The sequence below is a fragment of the Lacerta agilis genome, chromosome 9, assembly GCF_009819535.1.
Source record: "Lacerta agilis isolate rLacAgi1 chromosome 9, rLacAgi1.pri, whole genome shotgun sequence".
In the NCBI taxonomy this organism is placed as follows: Eukaryota; Metazoa; Chordata; class Lepidosauria; order Squamata; family Lacertidae; genus Lacerta; species Lacerta agilis.
This window is the reverse complement of record NC_046320.1, coordinates 32,577,147-32,590,930: the sequence shown is the minus strand read 5'-3', so window position 1 is coordinate 32,590,930 and position 13,784 is coordinate 32,577,147. Positions and strand designations below refer to the sequence as shown.

General features: G+C 39.5%; 1 protein-coding gene across 2 annotated transcripts in view; it reads right to left on the bottom strand.

Moving 5' to 3' along the window:
* FSTL5 (follistatin like 5) overlaps positions 1–13,784 on the bottom strand; it is a 318,694-nt gene that overhangs the window by 243,757 nt on the left and 61,153 nt on the right. For both annotated transcript variants that reach the window (XM_033159896.1, XM_033159897.1), the window contains exon 3: positions 8,995–9,028. In XM_033159896.1, the coding sequence (XP_033015787.1) occupies positions 8,995–9,028 (34 nt within the window). The remainder of the gene's footprint in view (positions 1–8,994; positions 9,029–13,784) is intronic.

The following is a 13,784-nucleotide window of genomic DNA, read 5'->3' as shown; positions in this document are numbered from 1 at the left end:
TATTGGGCTGCGCAAATTTTTGGGACAAATCTCAAGCCAAGGACCAAAGTAGAGCCACTTCAGACAGATTTAGGGTTTATCTGAGCCTAGTACAATCTCTCCAAAGTGCCTAAACATGAGCAGGGATTTCCAAGGTACTTTGGAGCTAAATAATAATCTTCATAATAGGCTGCCAACAGCTTTCCTGAAAAACTGGAAGCATTTTTCAAACATCATATAAGGAAGATGCCAAGGTAGGGAAAGGCACAGCTCTTTTGTGACAGACAAGGCAAGCTTCTACAGAGAGAAAATGATTTTACCAGGGAACTCCAGTCACAGAGCTTTGGTGAATGGCTGTCCCAGTATTGAATCACCTTGTTCTTGTCTCTTCTATACTTTTTGCTAATTATCAGCAGTTGCTTGGAAAATGCAGGACATCCAAGTCCTTCCACCTCTGTGCCACATGCCCAAGCATCCACTCCTGTCATATAAGGTTTGCACTCGACTTCTGTGACTTGTGGTGCTAATTAAGCCAAACACAAGCCTGAGGTTTTGTTTTAAAACATAAAATAAAAATAATTCATTTCTAGAAGACTATAAATCTTGATAAATGCTACATTGACAGAAACAGATTTGTTGACCCAAAATATCCACATTGTTTTTTTCACTGATCATAACTCACAAGCCATAATCTCAATCTTTCTGAAATTATGCAGCTTTTTTTTCTTAGGAACATCTGTACAATGCATGCCATGTTCATAGTAAAATCGTTGCCCACAATATCACAGGTGAAGGGTGCTAAGGGTTGTTTAGAGACCTCTATTCTCCTTACAGAGTTGCAATTTGGGGAGTTCCCTGGGAAAGTGGGTTCCATTGTTTAATTTGACAGGCTTTTTTCACTTGGCAGAGGTTAATATGCCTGCAAATTTCATCCATTTCTGGAAAAAAATCTAACTTTGATCCCCCAAAATAGTGAATGGGGCAAAATGAAGCTTCATTTTTCTCTCTGAAGGGCTGGCAGACCCCATGCAAAATTGAGCAGCTTTCAAAGAACAAAACTGAGATCTGAACAGAATCTTGTGGTCTATGAACACTTCTAGGACATATTACCATATTGTCAATTACACAGTTCCATACTTTTGGAGAAAGAAACTCTTGATTTTATCCTGAATCAACAATATTTTGGATGATATCGGAAGAACTCCTAGTGGCTGTTTGTCTTGTTCTTAATAACCAAATGCATAAGACCCTGGAGACTCAGCTAAATTGGTAAAGAAAAAGCGATTTATATGTGTTATATATGCAATATAACATTGTGCCACCAGATGGCGCTGTGGAGTCCCATTTTACCTGTTTTCCCTATTTAAATTTACAGTGGTACAGACGCTTCAGGTTACAGACTCCACTAACCCAGAAATACCACCTCGGATTAAGAACTTTGCTTCAGGATGAGAACAGAAGTCGTGCGGTGGCGACACAGCAGCAGCAGGAGGCCCCATTAGCTAAAGTGGTACCTCAGGTTAAGAACAGACTTCCAGAACGAATTAAGTTCTTAACCTGAGGTACAATGTGTTTAACTGAAATGCTTCTTTGATGTGTCTAGATCCAGCCTGGATATTATCATTCCACTTTTCTCAGAATTTTTTATTTTTGTTGACAAAAATGAAATTGCCACTATCTCAGTAGATGGAGCACAAGACTATGCCATCTGATCAGGCCCAAATAAAGGAGGTGAAATATGAGCTTGGCACAAGAGAAAGGCAGAGACAATATTTCCAGTGAAAAGCAAAGCCCATATATTCTCCTCTCTCTGAGAAGAGCCAAGTTCCTGTACTATGAGAGAGTGAAATCATTTTTGTTTACGTATGAGAATCTAAGTGGTTTCTCTGTTTAGAGTTTTACCACTCCCCACAGTGAGGGGGATGCATACAACCTGAAGTCTTCTCAGGGACAGAATAATATCCAAACAGGTTCATATTCATATTTTTTAAAAATAGTATGAAGAATTCATCTCTGCATTGAAATGAGGAAGGCAAATTTGTCCTAAAGGGACAGAATGAACATAAAGGGGACACTGCTAAAATCTATTGGGCAGGATGTGATTGGACTATGTTTTGTGCTTTCTAGCCTGCCCCAAGCACACTTTACCAACTGACCTAAATTTGAAACTAACACCAAAAGGGCACCCCCCTTTGCAAATGAACAGTTGCTGTTAAATCAGACATCAGGAATACTATTATTATTCAAATCCGTTCCACTTAGAAGTCCACACCAACATTAAAACTTAATTTTTTTTTTAACTATTCACTTTGATATGACATCAAGTCACTTAAACTATTAATTTACTTAATAAAACAAACATCTTTAGGTGGTTCCCATAAACAATAAAAATGCAACATTCAATAAACATTTCCTAAATACTAGATAAAAGCAAAATGCAGCAGTCTACTGCATATATAACTAAACAAACTAAGCAATGTACACTAAGCTGTGTAAAAAAAACACCACCACCTTCTTCATCACCAGTGTGAAGAAGAAGAAGAAGAAGAAGAAGAAGAAGAAGAAGAAGAAGAAGAAGAAGAAGAAGAAGAAGAAGAAGAAGAAGAAGAAGAAGAAGAAGTGTATTGGTGACTGGTCAGTGATTGGCAGAAACCTCTGTGTTCAGAGTGGATTCCCCCCCCCCAGGAATGCCCCACCTCCTTCAAAGCAGTGGGGGCCACCTGATCATGTAGCAAAGCATTCACCACACCCTGAAGCCACCTAGTTAATCCTCCACAACTTACCCAAACCAGCCAGGATGGGCATGGATCAAGAAAGCATGAAGTAGGCTACACAGTTACAACCATCTTGTTCACATACCGAGGCATCAATAAGCAGGACTGTTTCTACAAAAACCCAACAGGATTGTGCATTGCACACCTCAAGAGATCAATAGTGGCAATCAAGTCCCCATGGAGGAGAGTGCATTGCAAAATTATCACAATAGTCTCTAAGGGCTACAAAACTGGGCTGCCTGAGGGAGATGAAAGCAATGCACGTACCGCTTGGAAAAGCGCCAGTGGATGGCTACTGGAAGCAGCAAAGTAAGCTTCCTTCAACACTATACAACCAAACAGTAGATACAGTGTACTCAACTGTGTAAGAGACTTGTGCCTCTTGCACTCCAGCTGTCTCCAGATCTATTTCCTTCCATGGAGCTCCCCAATAAACGAGAGGACTGCTGAAGCTCCACAGTGCCAGGAACAGCACTTCATTTGGAGTGTCACAACCAATAAACAAGTTGTTCTATGTGATTATACCTATGCAATACGAACTATGCTTTTATGATGCAGAGATTAAAACATATTTTGCATTACAATACAGGACCTTTTGTCCAATATCAAACAAAACATCAAAGAATGCTATGCTACCCACCATTTATGATATCTTTGCAATTGCAAGTCATTCACCAGCATTTGAAGCCATTCAAGTGTACTCTGGCAATTTTGTACAAAGAATCACAGAATCAGATTAAGATTCCTTTCAACTCTGTGCCATGGATTATTTAAAGACATGTCAATTTTATTTAATTTTCTGGTTGCTTCCAACTCTTATTGCTTTACTTTTGTTCTTTTTGTATGGAAAAATAAAATTAAAAAAATCAACCTGTGACAACTTTATGTAGCCAACTACAGCCATCAACCCGACTTTCCAAATAGGACTGGCTTTAGAGCTTCAAGCACTGTGCAGGTGCCTTACAATGTTTTCCGAGAATTAAGTGAATGACAGATATGCAGCAAGTTATTCCCATATGGTCTCCTCTTTACTCCTGGTAGATAAAGATCAGTAAAGGAACAGATGTTTGTTAATGAAATTAGAAAAGGCAGGCAATATGTTCATAATAATAGAGAATCACATTTGTTAAATGGATCGGCAAGCGAACAGTCGCTTTGTATTCTGATTGCTAAAGGTAAGCGTAAAATGAAAGGGAATCGAACAGTTGAGAAGCTCATAGTGTAATTAAAGAGCTGCCTGTCAATATCCTATGGCTCCATCTAGTTTTGCATATGAGGGGCAAAACTAGTGGGGAACTGACAGTCCAAAACTTGAGATACTTTTAGAAGCATTGTCCACAAAGCATCTCTTTTGTGCAAATCTTCTTCTTCTTTAAGTCTCCCCTATTGATTCCAATGATCTTTGGGTTAGGCTGTCCATCTGGATCCAATCCACTGTGGCTTATTTATATTACAGTACACTTGCGTGCCACATTTCTGGATTGTACTCATGCAGGGAGAGAACAGCTAAAATACAAAATTTGCAGACATAGCTCATTTGGTTTCTATTTCCTCCAGCACTGCCCATAAATAATATACTACCCAAAATAATAAAACTGAAATGATCAGTAATAACCATATAAAGGGAGCCTGCAAGTAGCAACTGCCCACCATCAAATTATACTAAGCAGTATTACAATCTGCAATATGTGGATCAAAACTTAGCGGCTACTGCTCTGCAACCCCTAAGACAAACCAAATGGAAATAAAAACATTTATAGTAGGAGTTCAAAGCCTGAGCAAAATCCCATATACTTGGTTTAATCACAGTTCAGGATCATATTGCCACCAGTGTTAAACCATGCTTACTTTTATCCAGAGCTCACAATCCTAGCTAGGGTTTGAAACTTTTTATTAACAATCATTGTCCATCAGTTAATGAGGAAAAAAAATTGTGTTCGGAAATTATGAAAGAGGAGTGATAATTTTGATGGGAACTGTTCGGGTTTGTTTTTATTGCACTTGCACCCCCTTTTTTCCTTTATTCAGCAAATTGTCTCTTCAGTGGTTTACATGCTGTAGCCTGCTTGAGTGTCTGCTCTTTCTGAAAACCCTATAATGTCCTGAGCTGGGCTTTCCTGTAAGTGTGAGATGATAGAGAAGCTGCCCACTGCATTTCTGACAGCTATTTTTAAGTGAAGGCTTTTTACTGTGTGGAATATTTCATCTCTTTTTTGAGGTAAAATGACTTTCCTCAAAGAAAGAAAGAAAGAAAGAAAGAAAGAAAGAAAGAAAGAAAGAAAGAAAGAAAGAAAGAAAGAAAGAAAGAAAGAAAGAAACCAGCAAACACTGTGTTTCAATCAAATAATTTTACTCTGAGTAGACCTATTGAAATTCATGGACCTGTCAAGGCAATCCTCTATGTGTCCACTCAGAAATGTCTCATTGTTTTCATTAGCCCCTACCACCCTTGTAGGTATGCAGCCTTAGTGATGTTCATTCATTTCAATGTGTCTACTCAGAACAAGACTTAGTTGAATATCACTCACTGATCTCATGCACTTTTGGTAGCTAGTTTGCCCAGCTTTCCACTCTTCAATTAAAACCTAGAGGAAGATGTCATGACGTATCTTCTCCATGCAGGTTTTACACAGATCAGAAAGCAGAATGCTGATTGGGAGAAACACTCACTCACTACCTAGCACTGATAAGATAAGCCCAGATGTGCTGATTTGTTTTTTAAAAACAAAAATCTAAAGCAAGGGAATAAAACTTTCAAGAAACAGGATGTTAGTTTTGGTGTGGTACTATCTGAAACCAGGATTTGAAGTTTGATAACAGAATAGAAGCATTATGCCTACATCAATTCCCTGAAGAATCCCACACAAAAAGCAATAGAAAACCACAAGCATTTTTTTTCTAAATTGCAAAAAATATGTAGAAAAAATGGATCACTTTTTTATCCAAAGTATGTCTTGTATTTCAGTGTCTCACCCCCTCAAGCAAATGTTCATGTTTCAGTGCAAATAAAGACATGTCGAGAGCATGCAGGAAAATTCAGGAGGAAAAAAAAATCAGATGCAATTCTGGGTATCAAAGCATGAACATTCCATTGCAGCAAAACCAGTGCTTCATATGGCTGCTAGAGAGTCATAGATTTGTTCCCCAAACTAGACTTGGCAGACTTTAATGGATAGAGTTGTTGGAAATGTTTTACAGGTCTTTGACAACTGTATACTTGGTTAGTCTCTTAAATTGAAGACCCAATGAACCTCTGAGCATGCTGGGTCCTGCCAACTTGCAGAGTGCTGGTGACCTCCTTTAACATATACAGCACTGCATGGAAGCAGCAAGCTCAGAAATCATTCTTAGCATCAGCCGCTGTGCAGGGGGGAAATGCTTTCTAGATAATTTGATGCTGTGAAAGTGGAAGACAACATGTATGAGGTATCTTACAGGGAGATACAATAGGCATGAACTTAAGCATTCACAAATCTATGAACTTGTACTACTAACACCTCCTTAAACCTACAAAGCAAGTGAAAGAATTTTTTTTTTAGCAAGCTCCATGATGAACTCTGAAGGACAGGATTTAACTGAGGAGGGAGAGGGAAAAGCTGATGCATACCAATTCTCAATATTCTTTTTAACTCTAATCCATTAATTCCTTGTAGGCGTCAGTGCTCTGGTGAGCATATGTGCTGGCAAGAGCTTCCATTAACTTCAATGAAGGGAACAGCTTTGCATGTGCAAAGAGATGAATAGAATGAGCTGCCCTGTATTGAAATTAATGGGGAAGCCCTTGCTTCCACATGGTGGATATATCTACGCTCCCACAGCTGTAGGTGGGAACTCTAGAATAGGAGACATGAGGAATATATGTGTATGTATCCCATGTGTTTATTATACGTCAATTAAGAATGTCAGAAGAACCCATTGAAAATGGACTACCAAGCAAATTTCCATCCATCTGCCCATTCAACCGCCATCATAGCAGCAACCCTTGTAACATGCCTTCTGCCTTAGTTTGAGCTTTTTAAAACTTTATATGTACATAGATACATATATTGCTCTACAGTGTACGCTATATTATTGGCATAGTCACTGATGTATAATTGCCACCATCCTGACAGGTGCCTTGCTGATTTTCCTTTTTTTTTTTTTGTAATGTTGTTTGCTGATTTTGTGTAAATTAAAAAAAATCCTTCCAGTAGCACCTTAGAGACCAACTAAGTTTGTTCTTGGTATGAGCTTTCGTGTGCATGCACACTTCTTCAGATACACTGAAACAGAAGTCAACAGACCTTTATATATAGTGAGAGAGTGGGGAGGGGTAAGTTTGTGTAAGTTGTTTGTTGCTAGAGGCAGCCTATATGTAATAAGGCTAACCATGCCTAACCATGTGTACTCTGTACCAGGCTTCTTTCTTGGTTTTGCTACAAAAGACTAACAGGGTTACCCCTATGGAAATTCATTAACCTTGAAAAGGAATGCCCCGGCAAGGTGACCAATTTGAAAATATCTGTTGTTGTCTGAGATATGCATGTCTGCTGTGTATTATGCCATATGTAAAACATTACATACATTTCTGCATCAGGGAGTGACATTTTCTCAATACTTTCCAAAAGTAGTAGACTCCCCCCCCCCCCACTTTGTCCTTCAACTCATGGAAGAGAAGAAGAATGGTGATGGAAAGGCAGAACTAGTGTGCTTATTTCCATGGTCCCACCTTGAGCGTTTATATAATCTCACTAACAGGTGGCATAGTGGGGTGGCAACGCTCACCTGATCTCTGGTTGACCACATTGCTGCTGCTTACTGAGAGGTAGAGAGGGAGCATCAAGGCTGGCCTGGTGCAAATGCACTGGCAGAAGTGCCAGAGTAGCTCTGCTGGTGTGTTTGCTCTGTACCAACCCCACTGCTGCCTTATCTCTCCTAGTAAGCAATGCTAATATGGCTGACCGGAGGTCAGGCGAGTGCTGCTACCTGAACACATCTTCCGCTACTGTGCCTGAAGGTGACTAATAAAAGCTTCATTTTAAAGATACTAGTTATGCTAAGCATGTTTGAGAACTCTCACCACAGCAACAAAACACAGGCCTTACCATGTTATATAGAGAGTTTTCTCTGAAATCCTAAAAATAAAATATTTTTCAACCCAATTTTAGCATGCTCAAGTTGCAAACACAACATTTCTTGATTTGTTTCTTCTATACAAGGCTTACACACACCTGTTGTTCTGGACAAGAAAACTTTTACCTAACTTTGTTACATATCCTACTGCTGCTGCTGCTAGCAAATATTACAGCATTCTGTATCAATTCAAATGAAGAAGTCTTCAATTAGTGTGATCAGATCTGTGAAACTCAAACATTTTGCACTAAATACACCAAGAAATGCTTACTCGGTAAATTATTTCCTCTTACTTATTTGTACAGTCATACCTCTGGTTGCGTTCGCTATGGGTTACGAACGCGCCAAACCCGGAAGAACCGGAATGGGTTACTTTTGAGTTTCAGCGGGTGCACAAGCACAGAAGCGCTAAATCGCACTTTGCGCATGCGCAGAAGCGCCGAATCGCACCGCGCACATGCGCAGATACGGCACTTCAGGTTGCGCTCTTTTCATGTTGTGAATGGGCCTCCGGAATGGATCCTGTTCGCAACCAGAGGTACCAGTGTATTACAGATACTTCTGGACAAAGCTCATTTGCATTGGAAATATTCATTGTCTCACCATAGGTACAGATTTAATCCTATTCAACAGTTTCTACTTGGTGTAAGTTTAGGAAACAGAGTCAGGACCAAGTACGCCTCAATTTATACATTCTGCCATGACACACATTAGCAGTTTATCTTTTTGCTGCTACTAAGACTAATGAGTTTCCATAAATATGCTGCTGTACAGTTTATTAGCTTTCCTCATACAACAGAAGCCAACCAAAACATGTTCAAAGAACAAGATGTGTAGGGATTTCTGAAATACAGAAATGCAATGTATCCTTATTTCCTATAGCCAATTCTATTCAGGTCTTCATATATTCAGAAGTAAAAGTAGCATTATCTCTGCACTGTGAGTAAAAATGCAGTGCTAGTATATTAACTTCCAATTAGTGATAAAAATAAAGTTGGTAATTATTTTTAAAAAACATTCTATACTTTGTTCAACAACTTGGGTAGACTTTATAAGCCAGAAAATATGGCTTATAAAGATTTAAACATAAATAAGCAATTAAATAAAAACTACTACCATAGCAACATACCTTTATTTCTTGAATTCTCTGGACTCTTTTCCTGCTGTAATTGAAAAGAAAAAGCAACAGTTACTCCATCTATACTGCCTATAGGCTAAGAATAATTTTATTACACACAGATCAATGACAAGAAACCTTTTCATATAGAGTTGATAAGTAGATGCAGAACAATTGATCCTTTACCGTAGGGAAAGTTCCACAGAATTCACCAAGATTAATTCAGTCAAGCAGTAATGCATATCAAAATCACCTTCTTAAGCTGCAGTTGTAAGCACAAATACTTGTGAGTAAGCCCTGATAAAGACAACGGGCCTTCTGAGTAATCATGCACAGGATTGTGCTGTAACTTTTTTTTTTTAAGTTCTTCCCTTCCCCTCCACAGCTCTGAACATAACCCACTTCAGGGTTCATTTGCAGAAGAAAATTGCCAAATACAGAAATCCCCCCCTATTCCCCATCATCTCAGATGCAAAGTTGGGGTCAAGCATTTGCTGAAGTGACCTTGGCCTTAAAGGAAAGGAACTACTGCAAATCTTTCACACACAAGGGCAGTTAGGGCCTGAATTGTTCCGTGGTATGTTCCATGGTATCCATCCTTAAAAAAATCAGCCCTGAGTGCTCACTGGAAGGGCAGATCCTGAAGTTGAGGCTCCAGTACTTTGGCCACCTCATGAGAAGAGAAGAGTCCCTGGAAAAGACCCTGATGTTGGGAAAGATGGAGGGCACAAGGAGAAGGGGACGACAGAGGATGAGATGGTTGGACAGTGTTCTCGAAGCGACTGGCATGAGTTTGGCCAAACTGCGGGAGGCAGTGGAGGATAGGGGTGCCTGGCGTGCTCTGGTCCATGGGAGCACGAACGACTGAACATGCTCTGGTCCATGGGACTGAACGACTGAACAACAACAACATGTTCTGTGCTAAATGAAAAGACTGATAAATATAGTTGCAGCTTGACTGAGGCCTCTGGCTTCCTTCAGCTTTCGCAGAGAGCTGCAGTCCACCTTATGGAATGGTAATTTTTTGAGCACCATTACCCCCAGTGCTCCAGAGAATCAAAGTGTCTTCCAGGAAGAAGATCATCACGTTACAATTATCTGGGACCAGGATATCTCAAGGGTGGCCTTTTTCCATAAGACCCTGCTGTGGGACATCACTCATCATCTTTAAATATGTCCCATGCCCTCTGAATTACAGCAGGTGAGGATGTGAGACAACCACAGCTCAATTACAACACTAAGCTTGTTGTTGTTCAGTCGTTCAGTCGTGTCCGACTCTTCGTGACCCCATGGACCAAAGAGATCTGCAGGCAAGCAGCCCAAATTTGGCCTATGGATTGTCTGATGTCCTAGAGGGTTTGGGGCTATTTTATCTTTGGGTTTTGCGGCTGCCTAGTTTCCTTAAAAAATATTCAGTTTTTATTGATTGGTCATTGACTGAAAGATAAAAGGACTTTCAAATGTTGCCAGTGATTGACCCAGGGAGTTCCTTTTTACTAGACTTGCCAAAAGGCTAAACTCTGATCCCCTGTAGAAGCAACAACAACAACAACAACAACAAAAACCCCTTCAATTTGCATTGGCTTCTTAAATAGAAACAAGGGTTCACTAGGTTTTATTTAGCTTGGAATTTTGTTGTTAAAGTTTATATTGTAAACCACCCTGAGCCTTAACAATAAGGACTCAGTTTTTTTTTTTTTAAAAAAAAAAAAACCTAAGTTATTCAAAATCAAATAGAAAAGCTGAGTAACTGTCCAAAGACATACAAAGTACACTGATGAATCTTGCAAGTCATCCATCTTACAAGCAGTTCCCTTGCCCTTATCAGACTCCAAAGCTAAAGTTGACAACTCATTTGTTCATTCATTTACATTTGCCTTCCTCTATGACACACATCTTATTTGTATCCAGGCAACCACAAGAGCATTATTTCTCATTCAAGCATTAACTGACATCATATTGCATTCTTCCAGCTTAATTTCTATGCATATTTCATTTTGACTGACAAGTCAATTCTATAAAAAATAGTGATGTTGTTATAATGTAAGAGTTTGGAAGTACAGTGCATGTACAATTCATACAGAGTTCTGATCAACTGCACGAGCTCCCCACTACATATTATTCAGGGTAAGTCCTTTAAAAGAGGCCCCGTGGATACAGAGTTCACATGTTCCACGGGGCCTCTTTTAAAAGACTCACCCTGTATTTCCCACTCCCTGTCAAGAACTATAGCTGCAATCCTAAGTACACTTACAAAACACTGAAAGTGGGGTTTACTTCTGAGGAGGGTGGCATTATAACTCTATATTCCAATAGGCATACTGAGGTCAATTGGCTTAAACCCACATAAAATATTGCATGCTAAGCAATGGATTGGTTATAAATAAAACAATAATTTATCCTTTTAACACCATTTTATTTTGAACTTATTGGAAAATCAGACTCTAAATGCTTCACATAAATCAAGATTACTTGCAAAGTTGAACTGAGACTTGGCAAACATCTTTCCAAGCCTCTAATTTGATTCAGCGCCTACTGTAACAAGTTTTTTTAATTTTATTTTTAAAATTTTGGCGAACCTACCTTGAAAATATTCATTCTTTATCACCTGTTGTTGTGCCACAGGAGTGCAATGGCAACAAATAGAATGACACTAAGTGCCTCAAATTAGTATTGTTTAAAAAAATATTATTGAAACATATATTTACTTGCAAAAAAACAAACAAGAACTACTGTATTTTTCCATGTATAAGACTATATTCCCCCCCCCATTTTTTTAAGTTTTAAATTGGGGGTTGTCTTATACATGGAATGTTGCAATTATTTATTTCTTAATTTGGGGCTCAAAAAATAGGGGCTGCCTTATACACAGAAAAATACACTATTTTCCTGTTATCACAAGAGAACGTGATTTTCTGTAACACGATTTTGAAGCTTAATTCTTTAAAGCAATTTGCAAACATCACAGAATTCTTCTTTCTGAACAAACTATGATGTTCATTATTTACAAGTCTTGGCACAGGTTAAGACAGACGGCACAGCTTGTGATGCACCAGGCAAAATGCAGCAATGGATTGTGGCCTGTCAGGTTCTTGACAACCCCCTATATTCTTGTAGTCCCCAGAAAGCAGCAAAAGTAGAAAGTCTTCCTTACATGACTTTGGCTTGGTTTGTGAAAGCCTGGATTACAATACTCACCAAAACACACCTGTAAATTCTGAATATTACATCTAATTTTTAAATTCAAATTTCAACTTCTTTCTCTGAACAACTTGTGATTCATCTTTGTTTCTGGAAGGTGCCTTGAGACTTTTAAAAGCCACTTTACTGGCAGAATTTAAGCAGGTGGTGTGTTTTGCAAATTCCAACTCAATGCTGGAAAAGGGTTCTGTTGCTAAATCTCTCCCTAATGATTGAGGGAAATCAACATCCTTTGTTCAGAAGTCACTAATCTGCAAACCTATGCATGTCTACTCAAAAGTTAAGTTCCATGCAGTTCAAAGACTCTTACTCTCAGGTAACTGCATATAAAGGGAGGATTGCTGCCTAAGCGAGTTTGTGAACAAGTTGAGCACATTGTTGGAATATTCATATGAAAGGTATGTTAGCCATTTGTAGTTGCACTGATTATAGTCGCTGCAGTTGCAACAGCAGGGAAGAGGAGAAAATAAATTAGAAGCAGATTATCCTGCTGGCATCTACCTGAATTTCAGCTGTAAACTAACCTTCCCCCACTCAGTTTATCCAAAGTTAACAATAATTCTGTTTTATTTTGGCATTTGCTAACCAGCTTCTTCATGTTGAGCATAACACCACTACAAAAGGCCATTTCTGTGCTTTTACACACTAACATGAGTATATCAAAACAGTAGGAAATGCCGTTATAACAAAAGCACATTCTCCATGCTCATTCAGGCTTCTTACCCATCCAAAGCCATATTTGTTGATAACTAAATGAGATTCCAAAGGCCCACACTTCTACCAATAGAGGGTAGTTCTCTGATCTGCTGTTTCTAACTGAGGATGGACAAATTCTCTGGGGGGGTCTCCTCAAACTGGGTTGCAGTTTTCCAGAACTTCACCAAAGAAAACCAAGGGAAACTTGGGACTTCCATGGCAGGAACAGTGCTGGTGACAGCAACAGAAAAAAGGAAAAAAAGAGAGTCACTCCTCCTTCCCTTGCCTTGGTCATCCCATCAAAATGACGGGTAGTGGGTCATAGGAAATTGCCAGGCCTTTGCCAGCACCTTGCCCTGAAAGGAGGCCCAGATTCCACCAACAAGCACCAACCAGAAAACGGCTCCTGAGAAGACCATTTTTGGCCACTGCCAGAAGGTTCCAACTGTGCCAGCAAGAGCAGGGCTGCACCCACTCATTCATTTGCTTGATGGGAGAGGCGTATGAAGGATGGGGAAATCCGTCTCCTGGCTTTGGTAGTGGGGCGCAAAGGAGCCCTTCCCTGGAAATGCCTCTACTCAGAACAAATTTGGAAGTAAAACAAACAATATTATCAGCTCTGGGAAATCAGGGTTGCCCCAGCTGCACAGTTATTCCCAAAGACAGCGTGCTATATGTTTTCACGTTAATGTGGGGGTTTGTATTTACAAGGAAGAGCCAAAGCTCAGGAGTAGAACACCTGATTTGCATGCAAAAAAATACCCGTTTCAATTCCCTTGTACCAAGACTTTCAGACTACCCCTTGTGTATATTTTCAAGTTTTCCTGGCAACTTTCTGCGTTTTAGTTATTATCAAATAACTCTGCTGATTTTCCGAGTCTCCAAGCTAATGTGCTCTGAGGCAT